Here is a 20,192-nt window from a genome sequence, read left to right on the forward strand (position 1 = left end):
CAGACCCGCTGTGACCCTGGATCTGGGGGGGGGGGAAGGTATGACTCTAAGAGGCAATGAACATGCCTCTACCATGTTGGACTAGGCAGAGCAAGCAGGCAGAACTGATGAGTTGGTCACACAATAAAGACAGATTCAGATAAAAAAAAAAGATCTCTAAATGCTTCACAGTGTTGGATAAATGTACATAGGCTTGGGTGAGAGAAGAAAATGAGTATAGAGAATTATAAAAAGTAAATTGTTTTAAAAAATAAAACGTCTTTAAAGAGACAGAGTAAGACAGTCATAAAGGAGTACAGACAAATAAGTCACGTAAAGATGGACTATACACAGAGAGTTTGGATTATGTATATTATTGTGTTTTCTTTGAATTTTCTGACCATGAATGAGCTACGCACAGAGAGACATTTCATTCATTGTACAGGCTGCTAAGCTAAACCAACACAAATATTTTAAAGGTATCTTGACTTCAAAATTTGATTCTGAGGATAAGTTGCTTTGGAAAAGAGGCTCTGCTTCAGTTTCCACAGAGGATAAGAATCTGCAGATGCCTTCGAGACTAACGTGATATAGTTTAAAAATATTTGTTTACATTTAAAGGAGGATATGCTATTGAGATTTGCATTGGTATGGATCTTGGTTTATTGATACAAATTTAAGGTCAAATTTGTTATATGTATACTTCTACTCTTGATTAAGGTATTGTGTTTGTGCAGCTCATTTAAAAAGGTAATATATAATTAAGAAATAAAGGTTAATAGATAATCATCTATAATAGTCAAGTTTGTAGTCATGTTAGGTTTTCTAGATACATAGAGATATATTTCAGTAAGGTAGATAATCTTCAAACATTTCAAAGACCTACAGAATATGGCATTTAAAATATTTTAAGAGCTTAAGACTTTTCATGACAATGAGACATATCTGATCTTGGTATCACCAATCTACTTCAAGAGGCTGATGGGCATCAAAGAGGCTCCTTATGGAATTTGATAGCCATTTAGGCAAGAAACTGCTCTTGCCTGGACTGTTTGATGTTATTCTATATGAACTGGACATGCAGGACTCACAGAAAAATTACTGCTGAACTTGCCTAAAGTTGAAATGGTCCCTTTAGGGTTTCTGCTTCATGAAAGAACAGCTAGACATTTTGCAGGACATAGAAGAAAGCAACTTATAAACTTTGTCAATACAAGGCATAAAAAATTTCAAATTTCCTGCTTCATAGAAAAATCTGCTGGATTCTATGAGCCTATAGGCTGAAGAGTGGATGCTCCAACATTACAGAACTTTCAGTGACTGTCCAGGCAGTGAGATGTCTCTGTCAATTCTAGAGTTTTGTAAGTTGCTTACAATGCACTTCCTGTTTACTTAGGTAATATAGCCTTCTGGAGTCTTTGATGGAGTTGAAGAATTGATAGTTATAATTGTAATTTTTTTAGTTATGATAAAAGATAAAGTAGATATAAATATTGTAACTTTAATTCTTGCTTGATACCTGTTTTGTTATATGTAATTTTACTATGTTACAGTTAAAACCTTCCTTTTTACTTAAACTGAAAAGGGGAGATGATGTGGGAAGTCCTGTATATGTGTTGCTTTTATTGATTAATGAATACAGAAGCTGCTTTGGCCTGTGATAGGGCAGAATAGAGCTAGGTGGGAAAACTAAGCTGAGTGCTGGGAGTAAGAAGGTGGAGTCAAGGAGAAGCCATGTAGCTGCCACAGGAAACTGACGCCTCCACTGAAGTCTGCCAAAACTTTGCTGGTAGGCTACTACTTTATGGCAATACATAGATTAATAGAAATGGGTTAATTTAAGATATATAAATTAGTTAGAAAGATGTTTAAGCTATTAAGTAAGTCTGAGTGGCTGCGAACAATGAACTGTCTCCACCAACACACCATTTATTTGTGTATATATGAAAGTCTAAAGAAAAGGACTGGACAGGAAATGGCAGAGGTAAAAAACAGAGGAAGGAGATCCAGTATGTCTAGTGGAAAAAAAGGTTTCAGACACAATTTTCCAAATTTCTAAGTGTCGGGCAGTGGTGGCTCATGGCCTTAATCCCAGCATTCAGGAAGCGGAGGGATCTCTGTGAGGCCAGCCTGGTCTACAGAACTAGTTCAGGACAGCTGGAGCAGTTCCACAGAGAAACCCTGTCTCAAGAAACCAAAAAGTCCTTCCAAATAAAAGATACACTCAGAGACTGAGAAGTCTTAAGGTTATCAATACTGCCTCATGTCCTGAAAAAGCTATGAGACTTCAATCTTAAAGAGAAATTCCTTGGACCAAGAAAAAACTTCCAAAAGGAAGGTTTAGTCGAACAAGAAATAAGGAAAGAACTAGCCACAGCATAGTCAGGGAACACTAGCTCCAGACAGGAAAGCCAACATCTACATAATATTATACCTATTGTTTTAAAACAAAACACAAAGTTAATAATTCCTGAAAATGGAGAATGAAGGTGATAAACAGAATGGTTGAAAGATCAACGATGAAAAGTTAGTGTACAAGTATACAAAATTTCTTATCTTTTATGCCTCTTAAAATAATTACGGAGGCACAGATTCAATGCAATGCCCAGCAAAATTCTTCAAAGACCTTGAAAGAATGGGGCTGGAGAGATGGCTCAGAGGTTAAGAGCACTGGCTGCTCTTCCAGAGGTCCTGAGTTCAATTTCCAGCAACCACGTAGTGGCTCACAACCATCTGTAATGAGATCTGGTGCCCTCTTCTGGTATGGAGATGTACCTGCACAAGGAACACTGTATACATAATAAATAAATTTAAAAAAAAAGAATGGAAAAGCAAAAAACCCAGGATAGTCAAAACAATGCTGCACAACAAAAGAACTTCTGGAGGCATCACAATCCCTAACTTCAAACTCTACTAAGAGCTACAGTACTGAAAACAGCCTGGTATTGGCATAAAAACAGACAGGAGAACCAATGGAACCGAATAGAAGACCCGGATATCAATACACACATCTTCGAACACAAGTTTTTGAACAAAGAAGCAAAAAATATCAAAAAGAAAGCATATTTAACAAATGGTGCTGGCATAACTGGATATTAACATGTAGAAGAATGAAAATAGACCCATATCTACCACCATGGACAAAACTCAAGTCCAAATGGATCAACATAAAGCCAACCACACTGAACCTTATAGAAATGAAAGTGGTGGTGCGTGAGAATTATCTGTATTCTGTCAATCATGTTATAAATAAAACACTGATTGGCCAGGCAGGAGGTTCAGGCAGGAAAACCAGACAGGAAGTGGAAATGATGTAAGGAGAACAAGAGTATTCTGGGAAGGAGGAAGCTGATTCCTCCCACTCCTGCAAGATCACTGAAGCAGCAGGATGTGATCTGCCCCACTGAAAAAGGTACTGAGGCAGGTGGTTAACATAGATCAGAACAATGGGTTAATATAAACTATAAGAACAAATAGGTAGCATGAACTAAAGGGCCAGTCAGCTTTATAACTTATAGAGATCTCATGTGTGATTTTCTCTGGGACTAAACAGCTGGGGGGGTGAGGCGGGACAGAAACCCCAACAACTAGCAGGCCTCCTCATGTTACAAAGTGGGTACACTTCAGCGCAATGGCACAGGGAATCACTTCCTAAATATAACCCCAGCAGCACAGACACTGAAACAATTAATAAATAGGAACTCCTGAAGCTAAAACTTCTGTAAAGCAAAGGACATGGTCAATAAGACAAAACAACAGCCTACAGAATGGGAAAAAATCTTCACTAACCCCACATCAGACAGAGGTCTGATCTCCAAAATATATAAAGAACTCAAGAAATTGAACAAAAAAAGATCACATAATCGAATAAAAAAAATGGAGTACAGACCTAAACAGAAAACTCTCAAAAGAGGAATCTAAAATGCCTGAAAGACACTTAAGGAAATGTTCAACATCCTTAGTCATCAGAGAAATGCAAATCAAAATAACTCTGAGATTTCATCTTACACCTGTAAGACTGGCCACAATCAAAAACACTATGACAACTTATGCTGGAGAGACTGTGAGGTAAAGGGAACACTCCTTCATTGCTGGTGGGAATGCAAGCTGGAACAGCCCCTTTGGATGTCAATGTGGTGATTTCTCAGAAAATCAGGAAACATATAAACTAATAGTAAGATGAATCATCACAAGAAGGCTAATGTATTGCTTTATGTTCATTAAGAGAACTGGGAGCTTAGACATAGCTCATGAATACTTGTCTAGAATGCACAAAGCACTGGGTGTGGTGAACAACAGCAGAAGGTGGGGTGGGGGTGCAGGGGGTAAAGAAGACGATGATGCCACCCATGGCAGTAGGGGAGGTGAGGGAGAAGAGGGGGTGAAGAAGACAACAATGCCACCTGGGTTCCAACCATCTAATGTCTGGAGAGATGGCTTACGCAAAGATCAAAAACTTGCACTGCTGTTGCAGAGGACCTGAGTTCCGCCCACAGCATCTAGCTGTGTAGCTCACAACTGCCTGTAACTCTAGTTCTAGGGGATCTCACACCTTCTTCTGTCCTCTGAGCATAAACACACATGTGATACACACACATAAAAATCTTTAAAAAAAATTTTTATACTCATTTATTTTCATGATACATATAATAAATAATTTAGATATTTCTTAAAAGCTAGCAATATGATTAGATGGGAGTTTTCTAGGATGAAATTATAAAAAAGCAAAGAAAAAAATGGGTGCTAGTGTTTTAAATGAGCTGTTAAGTTCTTTTATTCCAGTTCCTAACTCACCAGTGTAAATAGAGGCTTCTCTTGCAGCTACAGGCATATTGGAGGTATTGGCCACCAGTGCTGTCCTCTTCATGATTGACTCTACTTTACCATCAACTTCCATAGTGAGCTGAGGGTATAAAATCCATTAGTGATGCCCAGTTTCTAAGTATAACATTTCAACATTCCGACTTCTCCCCCTACTTTAAAAAGTTATAACTTGTTCATGTTTAATCCTTTCAGTCAGAATTCTCAAAGAACGCCCCCCCCCCATCATGCCAACCCTCTTCCCTGGCCCACAGTGTTGTTTGACAAACAGACAATTACAAGTGAACAAAGGAAACCATTATTTTGTGAAAAAGGAAATGTTACCACAGTAACCTAGATCACAAAGCCCATATAAAGCTCAGACAATTAAATGTTTGGTTTCTTTTTTAGATACTGTCTCATATAGTCCAGGCCAGCCCTGAACTACTGACCCTCTTGGCTCTGCCTCCCAAAGTGCAGGAATTTTATCCTTCTTATCTCTCTCTCAAGTGAGAACAAAGATGAGAAACTTTTAGGTGTTTAACTCCAAAGAATTCATTTCCTTTTTCTTTAAATATACAAATTAATCATGAATATTAATTTAAAATTCTTCAAAAACATCTTGAAAACTGAAAGCACTGTTCTTTACCCAGCATAAAACTATTAATTGCCAATGACAGCTGATAAGCCATTATTTTCTCTAGAGAATTATTTGAAGTTTTCTACAGACAGACCTCAGGGAAGTCCCGTAGAACTTCAGACATCTCATTTCCTCTTTCACCGCATCCTACATAGATGATCACGTCGCTGTTGGAGTACTTAGACAGAGACTGTGAAATCACTGTCTTTCCACAGCCAAAAGCACCTGGGATAGCAGTAGTTCCTCCCTGAACACACCTAAAAGACAACAACAAAGAGATGGACATGGTAGGTCACACCTGTAGCCCCAGCATTTGCAAGGCTGAGGTAGTAGGAAGATCCATGATTGGAGGCTAGCTTCAATAACATATTGTTCAGAGTGAGACACTGTCTCAAAAGCAACAAGGTAGCAAATTAGCAAATATTTTATCATGGTTAAACATCTCTGTCATTTACAGTAGATGGAATGTGAAAATGTATTCTATAAGGCACCTGAGGAAGAGCTATATGAAAATAACAAGGTAACAAAATAGCACTGATGACATTCATTCTTATACAAGTCTGTTCACATAAAGGCAACATGCGGATTAAAACTATGAACAATATTTGCAGCATATTTCCTGAGGGGGTAGAAAATGCCTAGGGAATTTATATCTTACCATAAAGTTAATATAGTCAGAAGAAATAATAAGGTCATCCTAAAAGAGGTATGATATGGGATGAGAAAAAGCCTAAGTAATACTGAAGCTTACAGAAGTTGTGAGCAGGTGAGAGCCGGGGTTTCATGACAAGGCAATAAATACTCAAAGTCATGAGAAATTAAAAATATTGAACTTCCTTCCTTGCTTGCTGGGTTTTTTTTGGTTTTTTTTGGTTTTTTTTTGGAGAGGGTTTCTCTGTGTAGCCCTGGCTGTACTGAACTCTGTAGACCAGGCTGGTCTATAACTCACAGATCTGTTTGCCGTTGCCTCTCTGAGTGCTGAGATTAAAGATGCGTGCCACCACCCCAAGCTTGAAATTTATTTCTTAAATTGATCAAGTGTGGGGACAATGATGACATGAGTGAGACCAGTTCACGGGAACAGCAATGCCAAGGGCAGGGGAGGACCTGCACGGGTGAGAGGAGTGGTGGTATCCAGTGCTTTCTTTCCAATTTAGCCATGAAGATGCAGGGAAAGTAGGAGACAGAACAGGATAACACGGTAAAGCACACCTTTTCCTCCTCTTCCCTTCCTTTCTTTTTCACTAAGTTGGATACTTATACAAAAAGGCAGAAGAGGGAGAGGTCCTTGGGGAGTCAAGAGGTGTGATAAACTCCAAAAGGGGAAAGGAGGAAGATACAGACAGGAATGTGCACTAAGGGCTCATGGTGGGAAACAGAAGGAGCTCCACAGTGAAGGAGAAAGGGGAAGAAGGAGAAATGGAGTTGAACACTTAAAATATGTGTAGCAAATGAAAAGCTGCTGAGAGCAGCAGAGACCCACAAGTAGGGACAGAAGGACAGCCTCACAGCAGAGGGTGCAGAAATCCATTACTACGGATCATCTGGTCTTTCTCAGTGTATGTGCAAAGCGCCGGGAAACAGCTGGGCTGACTCAAAGCTGGATTTCTCCAGGTGAGTCTGACAGAATACACAGCTTTTCTACACTACTAGGAACTACTAATAGGAATCAGTCTGTGGAGTCTAATCTGAATAATGAGTCAGGAGGAAACAACCAGAAAGAAAGAGTCAGAGGACAGAGCTCATTATGGGAAAGTAATAGTAAGTGCCAGGAGGGCTAGGGACTTGGGTCAGGGGCAGAGCGCCTGCTCAGTCTTTGTGAGTACTGCTACTTTAAAAAATAAGTTTAGTGATGTCAGGTTGAGGGAGAAACCAGTCTTTGCTGGAAACTAAATGGAGAGGGAATTGTAAAAAGCACAGCAGAATACAGAGAAGTCTCATGTCTCTATGCAAAGGAAACAGGAAAGAGCACACTATACATTACTACTATTGGCAGCATACAGAGGCCATTTGATTTTAGAAATTAACAATCAATAGAAAGCCAATCCATTAATTCTATGAAGGATAGTTACACGCTTTGCCACAGAGTCTTCTGGAAATTTTATTTTTCAGTAAGTTTTTAAAAATAATGCCATTTGTGACTGTGGAGTCTTAAGTATTGGCAACAGACGTACCTAATTCACCATTGTTACCCTGGTCTAGATAAAACCTATCACAGTATCAAATACAGAGAACTCATATCTGCAATGATTAGGAAAAGACAGGTACTTACAATAAGTAACTTGAGGGCAAACGGGGGAACATATCAAACTTACGGAAAAAGGGCATCAAGAACTCTCTGGCCAGTAAGCAAAGGATGGTTTGCTGGTAGCTTTTCCGTGACAGGCCGAACCTGACGCACAGGCCATACTTGAACCATGCTGAACTTCTCCTTCACCCCTTCAAATTCAAGCTCAAGGACGACATCCTGTAAAAACGAAAACAGTAGAATCCTAAGGGTGGCTAAATCTGTGAATGGTTCTCCCAAAATGTGAGCAGCCCTAGTTCCTCTTGTGGAGAGAACAGGGCTATGAACAAGAAGAGAGATGTACATTTTCTATTATGTGTCTTACATACGGCCATGCTTTTTTATCCTAGGTGTACTACTAGTTCATCGATTAAAAAAAAAAAGTGTGGTAAAAGGTTTTTGGAAAGGAGCACATGACACCGTAAACAGCTACATAAACTGTATACTGTGAATAGCATTGGTTAATGAATAAAGTTGCTTTGGGCCTATCGCAGCGCAGACTAGGACAAGGTGAGAATTCCAAGCAGAGAGAGGAGGAGAGAGTAGGTGGAGTCAGAGGGAAGCCATGTAGCCTCCTCAGGAGATAGATGCTGGACATGGGACAGAGTCTTATCTGGTAGGTCATAACCATGTGGCGATACACAGATTAATAGAAATGAGTTAATTTAAGATATAAGAGCTAGCCAATTAGAAGCTTGAGCTAATAGGTCAAGCAGTGTTGTAATAATACAGTTCCTATGTGATTATTTCGGATCTGGGCGGGCAGGAAACGAACAAGCAGCCTCCACCTATAGCACACGTCTTTAATCTTAACACTAGAGAGGCAGAGGCAGGCAAATCTCTGAGTTTGAGGTCAATCTGCTCAAACTGGAAGGAGTTCCAGAACAGCCAAGAAATCCTACCTTGAAAAACCAAACCAACACAACCCGAAATTTAATATTAATTTTTATTAATATATAAATAAATATATAAATAAATATAATATGTAAACAAAAGGAAGTGATAATATGACAGCCTCTATGAACACTGAAATTGTTTCAATTATTCTCAAATAATTCCAAATTTCAGGAGAAATCTGTAGCTTGCTTAACACACGAACAGACTGTTCTACAGCAATTCCTCCATCGGGAAGGAGCGAATCTCTTAAGCTAGTGAACAACTCTAGAGAGCTGTCTCAGAATACCAAATCAATGCACGTTCCCTGTATGCTGTAAAGCACAAACTTATTTTTGGCAAATAGTTTTTGAAAAACTCGTTATTTGCATTTTACTAGGGGGCTATTACACGTTATCATGGTCTTCTTAATAAATTATCTTCAGATTCAAAGACTGCTGAGTCTATTGTATCTGACATTACGTGACATAAATAAAAATTAATAAACTAAGTCATATATGGCGCATTGGTGTAGGATATTTGATTGTGCTGTGAAACTCAGAGATGGTGTTAATAAATGAATCTGGGATCAGAGGGTGGAATCAGTGACTGGTTGACAAGAATGAGCCAGGGGACCCAGGATATGGATAGATAGACACAGGAAGGAGGAGGAAGGGACTTAAGAGTTTCACAGTCTTTTGGGTTTGGGATGGTGTGGGGAGGTTTACCCTCTTGCTGGGTTGGCTGGTTGCTTGACTTCTCTGATCTAGCAAGTTTTCATCCCAACATCCGACTCTCAAGTCCTTATTTGTTTTTTTGTTTTGTTTTGTTTTTGTTTGTTCTTTTGTTTTTTGTTTTTCAAGACAGGGTTTCTCTGTAGCTTTGAGGCCTGTCCTGGAACTTTCTCTGTAGGCCAGGTTGGCCTTGAACACACAGAGATCCGCCTGCCTCTGCTGGGATTAACGGCCTGTGCCTTATTTGTAAATAGAACAACTTAGATAAAACAATAGCCACTCTGGTTGCCTGGGGGGATGGGGAACCCTGAAATCCCAACAGGCCTTACGGGCAGTGGAGTAAGACTGTGGGCTGTGAGGCACAGACAGTAGTTAAAATATCAGTAGACTGAGGTGTGCCGCTAAGCAGAAATAAAACAACAGTGCACTTAAAGTAATAATTCACAAATCTATTTTATAATTATGTGAATACTAATTGACAGTTAAAATCAAAGTTCATTCTAATCCTAATGAATATGAGATTTAGGCAAATCCATCAGTTAAAAAGATAGGAAAACATCATACTTTTTTAAAAGGTACATTCTGTTTCGTGTATTCTCAAGTCCAGGTCAAAACAAAATCACTCTTAAAAATTTATACAACTCAGTGGTAGAGTGATTACTTAACATATGCAAGGCTCAATTAAGGAAAGTAAATGAATACATAAACAAATAAAAAAACTTAAACTATTAGAAATGTTTTAATGGTTTTAGGGCATGGAACTGCTGGTAACTGCCATATATAAACAAGTTGTTGTATAGGACAAAATCCAAGTAGTACTTACAGAGGCGTCATAATGCCCAGGTGGTGCGATGTAAGTCACACTTCCTCTGTTGCGTGGGGGTAACATGATTTTGTGTTTGATGAGTGAGTTCTCATTGACAATCCCGTAAATATCCCCACCAGTGATATGACTACCAACCTAAGGAACAAATGCATTCACTTTTTAATACTTGAATAAACCAAGTAGACTTACCCCTACTTTTGCATTTGCCTAACATAAATAAAGCATTATTCTATGTACAATAAGTGCATTAAAAATTAGACAGTAATCCATGGTTTATACTTATTTAGACTAAGAGTATAAAATAGTTTACTAAATACACATTTCAGTCTTTCATCAACTTTAGGAATTCCTGGTTACACAGACATACCCGTAGGTTTTTGCTTGGTGTAAATTCCCATTTGATATCTCTGCTCAGAGCAGACACATTTACTCCTCTGGGAATGTAGATACTTTGGGTCTGATTGCTGATATCTGACAGGGGTCTCTGAATACCATCAAAAATGGCTCCCATGATGCCAGGACCAAGCTCTACTGAGAGAGGCTTCCCAGTGCGGAGTACAGGGTCTCCAACAGAGACACCGGCTAGAAACAGCAGTTGAGGAAAATGTAAAACAGAGTTGGAAGATACTATTAATAGAAGTAACCATTTAAAAGGGGCATGACATTTAAGGAGATAAGACATAAGTCCCCAAGGTTTCCCATAGACTTGATATTTCAGTAATATTTTACAGTGTCTAAGGACAAAAGATATACCTATGATCATATCCAACGAGTAATAAATGTGTATATCCTAAAAACTGGTATCAATGAAAGAATAATGAGTAAACTGGAAACAAAAAAATTAATTTTGTTCCTAAATAACCACAATTCTAATGACGAGAAGGGTGTATGTATTTTTTGGATACTGTAGGGCTTTCAGTATGATTGGAAACCTATTGCATATTTTTGTCTACCACCTTGGATTTTACGTCTGGTAACCACCAAAAGCTCAGTCTTGTAAACATTCATGATGCCAGTGACAAGAATATAATGCAACCGAATACTGTAAGCGACTAGTCATGTCTGATGAAGTATCTTAACGTTCCTGTGTGAGCCTCGGAACGTCCTGGGCACTGCCGAGTCTACAGCGGTTGTTCAAGTGCCTCTGCAGTTTAGGAGTCACAGGTTGAAGAACAGAAGCCAAAGCATTTCCTTTCTGCTTACAGCAGTCTTCTATAAAGATAGTGATACTTAGACAAAAAGTAAAAATTTTGAGAGCTAAGGAGATGATTTAGAAAGAGAAGAGTCTAAAGTTGAGCACTGATAGTGAATCTTCCTTGTTTTATAGCATTTGTTGACAGTACAACTAATAAAACTTTCACTGAGAATAATTTAGAAAAATCTCTCAAAATTAAAAATGGTTACACTGTAACACTTTTTTAAAAAAGACTATAAATCATCAAAATGTATACTATTCATTACAGAATCATGATAATCCTATATGCTGGAATTATATGTAGCTATAAAAAAGGAGTAAGAACATCTATGAATTATAGTAGAAGGGTCTCTAAAACATGCATTTTCATGTTTGTATCTGATATGAATTTTATTAAACCTATGAATTCAAAGAATTTCTCTAAAAATTGTTCCTTTCTCTAGATTACATCATTAACATAATTCCATTATCTCAAGTTACTAAAGTGCTTGCAAGCATGAGGATCTGAATCCAATCTCCAGCAACCATGTTAAAAAGTACATTCTTCCAATCTCAGCTCTGGACAGGCAGAATCGGATTCTTGGGACTGGAGAGCCAGCAGTCTAACCTATTTGGCAAGCTCCATGCAAAATGAGAGCTCTGGTCTCAAAAAAATGTTGGGTGGCACATGAGGTTACCTTCTGGTCTTCAGCTACATGTGTTCTCACATGCATGTGTACCTGCACACACATGAACACACAGAGACTTCAATTCCTTTGTAGATGATTCTGTTTTATATTAGGACCAACTACTCATACAGGGAAGCTGGCTACTTCCAAGCATGTTTGTTAGAAGAGCAAGAAAACAAAATCTGCTTAAAACCCCAAAGAATTAATGCTGACCTTGAGAATTAAGTTAAAAGATATATGAATATCCAAAAGAGCAACTCTCTGTGAAGCTTATAGAGAATCACAGAATATTTCTTTTTTTATTATTACATTATAAATTCAATTAATCAATTATTCAATTGAATTAATAATATTCAATTATTAAACATTATTGAAAAAATGTTTCTAGCACTGGTTTATCATGTGTGCGTGTGAGTGCAGGCATGGAAGGATAGGACAGCGTTGTACCCTCAGTTTTCCCCTTCCACCTTTGCACAAGTTCAGGGTTCAGACATCTTGTTGGACTTGGCAACAAGTACCTTTACAAACTCCACCATCTTATCAGCTCCTCCTCTATTTTCACAGAAAACTGGAAATAGGGATTATGCATAAAAGTTAATATAGTAGCGATCCAATAGCAAGGACTTCTTAGTGCTAAAGCTGTAATATATTATTCATTAAAGATTGAGAACAGTGGAATGATCTATATTTATTGTTTTAAAAAAATCATGACTAGGTAATTTTAACTACATAAGTCAATTATTTTTATTCCATCTATGCTTTCCTCTGCAATATAAAATCTTCTAAATAAATTTGTAACCGTACTTCCTGAAGTTTGGGACACCAAACATTAAGAGCAATGAAAATTCAGAATGCAATTCCGGTTTCTTAGTCAAGAGCACTAATTCCCAGCAGCTCTTTCTTGAACATTTCCTTATGATATGTGCATTACTCATGCATTGTCACTGGTTAGTACTTATGATATGTGCATTACTCACGCATTGTCACTGGTTAGTACTTATGATATGTGCATTACTCATGCATTGTCACTGGTTAGTACTTATGATATGTGCATTACTCATGCACTGTCACTGGTTAGTACTTATGATATGTGCATTACTCATGCACTGTCACTGGTTAGTACTTATGATATGTACATTACTCATGCACTGTCACTGGTTAGTACTTATGATATGTGCATTACTCATGCATTGTCACTGGTTATTACTTATGATATGTACATTACTCACGCATTGTCACTGGTTAGTACTTATGATATGTACATTACTCATGCATTGTCACTGGTTAGTACTTATGATATGTGCATTACTCATGCATTGTCACTGGTTAGTACTTATGATATGTGCATTACTCATGCATTGTCACTGGTTAGTACTGCTTCTATTTTGCCTTAAACCCTTAAACCCCGACACACAGAAAGTGGCAGAAAACTGAACAGAAAAAGGATACAAGTTTCTTCATACACCTGAATGGTAGCCATGTCACCTTCCAATCGAATAATCTCTCCAACCAGCTCGCTGTGACCCACTCTCACCAGCTCATACATAGCTGCACCCGCCATGTCACAGGCTGTAACCACTGTAAAGAACAAGAGACTGGTGACCCAAAGTTCTGTGAATAATCACAAATGATTTCAGTATCCAATAAATCCAATAGCACGCCTTCTCATCTATTCATAAGGAAGAAGAACTCCCACTATGGAGTTTACGGTTTCACATAAAGACATACTTTTAGTAAGTGATACAAAGAAGGAGACAAACATTTGGGCTAAGGTCATTGATCAATGCAACACAAAAGCAAACTAGTTTAGGCACATGAAGTCTCATATGAAAGCACTTACCTCACAGTATTGCAATACATCCTGAACAACCCACGTTACTTTAATATATACGATGAATGAAGGCTTTTGGAACCATAAACAAACAAGCAAGCAAACACCTTACACTGGAATTAAGAGCTTCAGAATGTCATACAGTAAATAGTTTATTGTACTGTTATCCCATGACAGATAACAATAAAGCAAGACTTTTGTTTTTCATTACTTTAAACAGTTTCCTTAGATGTGAACCTTTAGGACCTTGAACAAACTGTTAATTCCAGGATTAAAAAGGGATTTTATCCACAGCTAGATGGTACACATCTGCAACCTTAGCACTTGGGAAGCAGAGCAATGACCAGGGTTTCAAGGTTGGCCTTCACTATATATATATATATTTTTCAAGGCCAGCCCAGGTTATTTGAAATCTGCCTCAAAATTAACACCAGTGCCCCACATGTGCATAATTAATTCCTTTTATTAAAGAATAAGATGTTCATAACCAGCCTCCACCACTGTCTAAACTTTCAGTTAAGAAAGGACCTCTATTTTCAACTCACTAGCAGGAGCCAGAATTAGAACTTGCTGCTATTTTGGACCAGGCTGTCTAGCAAATAAAAATTATTCTTCTGAAAGGAAGAGAAGGGTGCCCCATATGTAGAAATGCGTAAGAGTGAACCCATTCTTAATAGTTCATCTGCGATACAACTGATTCCAGCTATGTGACAGGGATTGCTGAAAAGGAGAGATGCTAATTAATCTGCTCTAGAAAACTGAACATCTATTCATTTCCAATTTACTTTTCTATCTATAGTATAAGAAGGATTAAAATGTCTGGAAATATCGGTAAAATTAAAAATCCTATTTCATAAACCCCAAAGGATACCTACCATTTTTCTCTTACAGCGGTTCTCAACCTGTGGGTGGCAACCCCTTTGATATCCTGCATATCAGATATTTACAGTGAAATTCGTAACAGAAGCAAAATCACAATTATGATGGGGCAATGGAATAATTTTGTGGTTGGGTCACCACATGAGGAATTGTATTAAAGGGTCACAGTGTTAGGAAGGTTGGGAACCACTTCTCTATTAAGAAGTACTTAGGAACAATGAAATGTGTACTCTTTACTTCTTGCCCATGAGCCTAAGCTCATTTAATTCTTGGAGAGAAGAAAGTGGGGCACATGAATTAAGTCTTCATTTGTGAAACACCAAAAAGCTGTCATCACGTTCACCATGATGAGAACACAATAGGTACAGTGTGAAAGGAAAGATGAATTTATGTCACTAACAAAATTAACAATGAGCAGTTGTACCCAGGGAACTGCAAAAGTCACATTTGTTAGTGGGATAGTCAACAAAAAAATGAATACTAAAATGAGACGATTATTTTAAAATACAAAGTTTGACAAAATGGATGTATACAAAATTTAAAACTACTTTCTATTCTCAGTATCAGGTCATCAGACTTCTTTCTTTCTAGTAGCCAGTTGTGAGATATACCAGGAAAATTGTCATTCAGATAGATGTATAAACACAAAGACACGCTAACATTACCAAGAAATGCTCTGGAGGTCATTATAGAGAGCAACTGAAAATTTATTATACATCAAGGTACTGTGCATTAAAAGCTACAAACCTTAAAGCTTTTTAAATTTCAAATTTAGCAACAAAAATAACAACAAAAAAATTGAAGCTATGTTTCCCTAACAAGCATGGTATCCCAAAGCTGGATCTCAATGAGAGACCATGGATGCACGTGACTAGTGCTTGAGGAACCACCATGATGGCTACACCCTTCATAGTCACTACAAGATCTTAAAGCAGCAACCCATCTCTGTGGGTCAGTAGGAACTTGTTTCTCCCCACGCCTTGGAAAGACCTGGAAGACACTGCTTGCAGGGCAGCATCCTTCCTCTTAGATGACTACATATTACTTACCAGGCCCTGAGACTCCATGTACATAACCAAATGTGCTTTCTTTATCTTCGTCACGTATTTTGGGTAGCTTGGAGAAATCCATTGTGTTAATTTACCTAAGCCAAAAAAGGAAAGTAAATCAGAATTATAAACTGTAAAACAAAATAATTAGCATAGATGGTATATTCTCCTGTTTCAGAATAAAATGTAACATAAAATTCACAAAATTTAGTTAAAAGGACCCCACCACTATGTTATAATAATCAAATTACATTTTTACATCTCATGCTCCACAGAAAATACTAAAAATTTCTATTGATTTAGTTAGCCCTTTATGCCCATATCCCCACCCACCGTTTCCCTAACTTCCTCTCCAATTACTTGGAATCATTCCATAAAGCTCTGTGGAAGGCCTTTGCTAAGTAGTTTTTCTTCTAGGTTACCTAGTTGGTTACCGCCTTTAGGGCTCTATTCAAATTCCATCCTTTTCATGAGGTTGCTCTAAGCATCTATTTCAATTGTGCCCTATCCTTTATTTTTTCAATGCTTTACCCATTTTTTAAAATCCTGAGTGTTTTGCTTTAATGCATGTATGTGTACAATATGCATACCCGGTGCCTGCAGAGAGGCCAGAAGAGGGTGCTGGATCTCCTGGAGCTGGAGTTATAGGCTCTTGTGAATCACTGTGCAGAGGCTAGGAACCGAGTCCAGGACTTCTGCAAAAGGAACACGTTTGTAACCATTTAGTCCCCATCTTTGTTTTATTCATTTTTCAAATTATAACACTTGTTATGGAACAAACTAAGTGGTGGCAGTGCATGCCTTTATTCCCAGCACTTGGGAGGCAGAAGCAGGGGGATCTCTGTGAGTTCGAGGCCAACCTGGTCTACAAGAGCTAGTCAAGAACAGCTAAAGCTGTTACACAGAGAAACAAACAAACAAACAAGCAAACAAACAAAAAAACCCAGAAAAAGAAATGCCTAGGGGGGCATTTTTCCTTTTAGTAAAACACAGAACCATTAAGAACATTTAGTTCAGGGCCTGGGAAAAATGACTTAGTGATTAAGAGCACTTGATTTTTCAGAGGATCCAGGTTCAGTTCTCAGCATCCATATGGCAGCTCACAACTGTCAGTAACTCCAGGTCTGGGAGGAGAGGGTGTGACATCCTACTCTGGCTTCCACAGGTACCAGGCATGCACAGGATACACATACATGCAAGCAAACATTTATACTCATAAAGCAAAAATAAATAAATCTTTAAAAAAAACAAAAGAAAATGTAGTTCAACCTCTCTCTACCTTTAGAATGTACAATCTGAAAACTTCAAGGGACAACTGCTTGTGTCTACACAGAGGCTAGAAACCTGTCCAGGTGGCCCACACTAGTATTCCTACTTGGGAAGCAGAGTCAGGAGGTTTGTCACGAGGTTTGAAAATAGCCTGGTCTATCAAGAGAGTGCCGAACCAGTGCTACACACAGAGAGATCCTGCCTAAAAACAACGAAGGACACATAAAACAACACCAGAAAGGAAAATCGATGATGGATTCTGGAGTTGAAAGTTTATTAATGATTATATTACAGTGATAAAAAATACTTGGATGTGTGAATGTTAAATAATGTCCTCCAATCAACCACAAAATAAAGTGCTTTATCACATACAGTTAGCAAACATTTAAAGACTACAGTGTCTAGTGGAGACATGAGCACAGACTAGAGAAGGGTGAGTGGCAAAGGCTTCTAGATGGGCAACAAGAGAGGAAGGGAAATAAAAGACTCAGAAACAGCACAACAGACCAGCCTGGCTGGTAGAAAAGCTTACGTCAGGGCAACAATAGGGATTAAGTATGTAGAGATACATGATACTAATTTATGGGTCTCTACCTGAATGTCAAGAAAACAAATGCACTTCATGCTGTTGCTATACTATAACACAGTAAATCAGGGGAGAGACTGCAAACGCTAGTGAAGGCTTGAATGGCATTGGACTTCTGTGTACTGAATGTTTACTGTGTTCCTTCCAAGAGGAAGGTCCTGTGGTAAAGGTAGAGAAAAAAAGCTGCAGCTAAAACACGTGACTATTTTCAGGGTACTTTTACTGGTTTACCCCAATGTACTATACAGAAAACTGACTTCAGTTTTCAAGGTCTATACACTGTGTTGGGACAGGAGAGAAACTGACTCTCCCTTAGAGAATATGGGTAAAGTGCAGAGCAATATGGATAAAGCCCATATAACAACAAAGGTCGCCGGAAAACAAGTTCTGAGAGTGCTGAGTCCAGATAGAAAGAACACAGGCAGGAAAACCAAGGCCTGAGCTTTGTTGAGATGGCAACACCGAGGCGTGATTTTCAGTATTTTTGGAGATGCCAGATGATCAGTTACAGCACATACAATTTGTAATCTTTTAGCCAAGATATCAAAATCTGTGTGGACACCACAGGTAAATCTTGAGTGTTATTTCTCAGGAGTATCTGTCTTGCCTTTGAGAAAGGCTCTTTCGCTAGGACCTGGGGCTTGCAGATTTGCTCAGGCTAGCCAGCCAGTGAGGCCTAGGCATTCACCTGTCTCAGCCTCCAGGAAGCACACCTGACTTAGTGGGCGGGTGCTGAGGACTGAACTCAAATCCTGATCTGTGTGCCACAAGCACTTTATGGACTGAGTTATCTTCCCAGCCCCGAGAACAAGGCTTCCTAGAAAATACCAGATGATGGGAGAAAAAACCCTAAAGATAACATATATAGTTAGGAAACAGGTTGTTAAAATCTTCAAACCAAGAGGAGGACGGAAAGATAGCTCAGCTAAGAGTCTTTGCTGCTCTTACAAAGGATCAGATACCACCCACGACCAGGCAGTCACAACTGCCTGCAACTCCAGCTCAAGGGGATCTGATATCCTCTTTTAGGCTCATACATACAAATATACACATAAAAAATTCTTCAGGGGCTGGAGAGATGGCTCAGTGGTTAAGATAGTTTACTGCTCTCGCAGAGGAGCTAAGTTCAGTTCCCAGCCACCCACATGGTAGTTCACAAGTGTCTCTACGTCCAGTTCTAGGTGATCCAATATCATCTGCTCTCTGTGGGGTCTTGTATGTATGTGATCCATGTGCGCACACACATTCAGACGTGCACACATATATGCACACCTTCAGAAAAGTAGACATGGTAGTGAGGTCATCGGCCAGACTAAGTTCTTCCCCAGCCAGTATGGGTATTCCCTGTATAGTGCTTGTGACACATGATCATCCGCCCAGTAAAGTGGAGACAGCATGAGACCTTGAGTCAGCTGACTTGGGATCACATTTCGGTTCCTCTAATATGCTCCAGGAAAATTGAGACAAATCAAAATCTCTTATCTGTAACTGAAAAAACAAAAATTACACTACCATTTATCTAAGAATTGTGATTTAATTACAGATTTGGTCAAATGTTCCTTGTGAAATGAGAAACGCTCACAAACATTCCCTTAGTAATGCCACCTGAATAAAATCTCAATTTTGAAAAACCCATTTACTTTCAGCAATGCCTTCTTTCACAGCAGTCTGTGCTCCCTCCCATGTGCCTTCCATTGTTCCTTACTCTAAGGCAGCCTTCTGTATGGTCCCTAACTCCTTGGGCTATCCTTCCCGAAAGTATTTTATCGTATTTGTACTGACTGCTTCCAAAATGGAGCACTAGAAATAAAAACACTTTAAATATTGGGTAAGAACATAAGACTATTACTTCGGGTGATCTGGACATGTCTTTGTTTTGTGGGGCAGAGACCAAGGCTTTGAGTCGAAAAGACTGAGCTTAAATTTTTAAATTGTGGCATTGGGAAAATTGAATTCTTTTGATTACCCTCTTTCATCTGTTGAGTCCAACAGGACTGTGGTAAGATACCACACTGGTCTGCCTGAGGGAAAAGGAATATGAAGAGGAACTAATTTAATTTTATTATTCTAAGCCAAGATTGCCTCATTTCTAAAAGGTTTAATGTTTATGTACCAGCAGCAGCTGCTGCTTTTGCTTTTTAAATAAGATTTTTTTTTTAGTGATGCATGTTTGTATGTGTATAGGAGCAAGTGAATGTGGAGGTGGGGTGAGGTGGAGTGGATGAATGTTTGATCTGCATGTATGTATATGTAACACATGCATGCCTGATGCCCAAAGAGATCAGAAGAGGGCACCAGAGCCCCTGCAACTAGGGTTACAGATGGTTGTGAGCCACTATGTGAGTGCTGAAACCAAACCCAGGTCTTCTGCAATAGCAACAAATGCTTTTATCCTAGGGAGCATCTTTCCAGGCTCTTAAATGTATTCTTACCTATTATTTAAGCAAACATAATTACCTGGCTAGTTTTTTTTTAAAATTATACTGTATAATATCACAATTTTATTTACTGAACAAAATGTACTATTAGCATCGATGATATGCCAGCTGCAGTACTACAGAAAATTCTGCAGTAAA

General features: G+C 38.6%; 1 protein-coding gene across 4 annotated transcripts in view; it reads right to left on the reverse strand.

The window, feature by feature from the left end:
• The window catches only part of Atp6v1a (ATPase H+ transporting V1 subunit A), a 51,277-nt gene that overhangs the window by 17,460 nt on the left and 13,625 nt on the right, over window positions 1-20,192 (reverse strand). For 2 of the 4 annotated variants that reach the window (XM_048422337.3, XM_048422338.3), the window contains exons 2-9: window positions 16,352-16,456; window positions 15,762-15,856; window positions 13,452-13,580; window positions 10,507-10,721; window positions 10,137-10,274; window positions 7,735-7,886; window positions 5,514-5,676; window positions 4,774-4,882 (exon numbers count right to left, since the gene is read on the reverse strand). In XM_048422337.3, coding sequence (XP_048278294.1) covers window positions 4,774-4,882; window positions 5,514-5,676; window positions 7,735-7,886; window positions 10,137-10,274; window positions 10,507-10,721; window positions 13,452-13,580; window positions 15,762-15,843 — 988 coding nt within the window. In that variant the 5' untranslated portion in view covers window positions 15,844-15,856; window positions 16,352-16,456. Of the gene's footprint in view, window positions 1-4,773; window positions 4,883-5,513; window positions 5,677-7,734; window positions 7,887-10,136; window positions 10,275-10,506; window positions 10,722-13,451; window positions 13,581-15,761; window positions 15,857-16,351; window positions 16,457-18,888; window positions 19,077-20,192 lie in introns of those variants that run through there. The other 2 variants (XM_048422339.3, XM_048422340.3) reach the window with 2 other exon arrangements.

This window comes from Myodes glareolus, chromosome 2 (genome assembly GCF_982192425.1).
Source record: "Myodes glareolus chromosome 2, mMyoGla1.1, whole genome shotgun sequence".
Taxonomy (NCBI): domain Eukaryota; kingdom Metazoa; phylum Chordata; class Mammalia; order Rodentia; family Cricetidae; genus Myodes; species Myodes glareolus.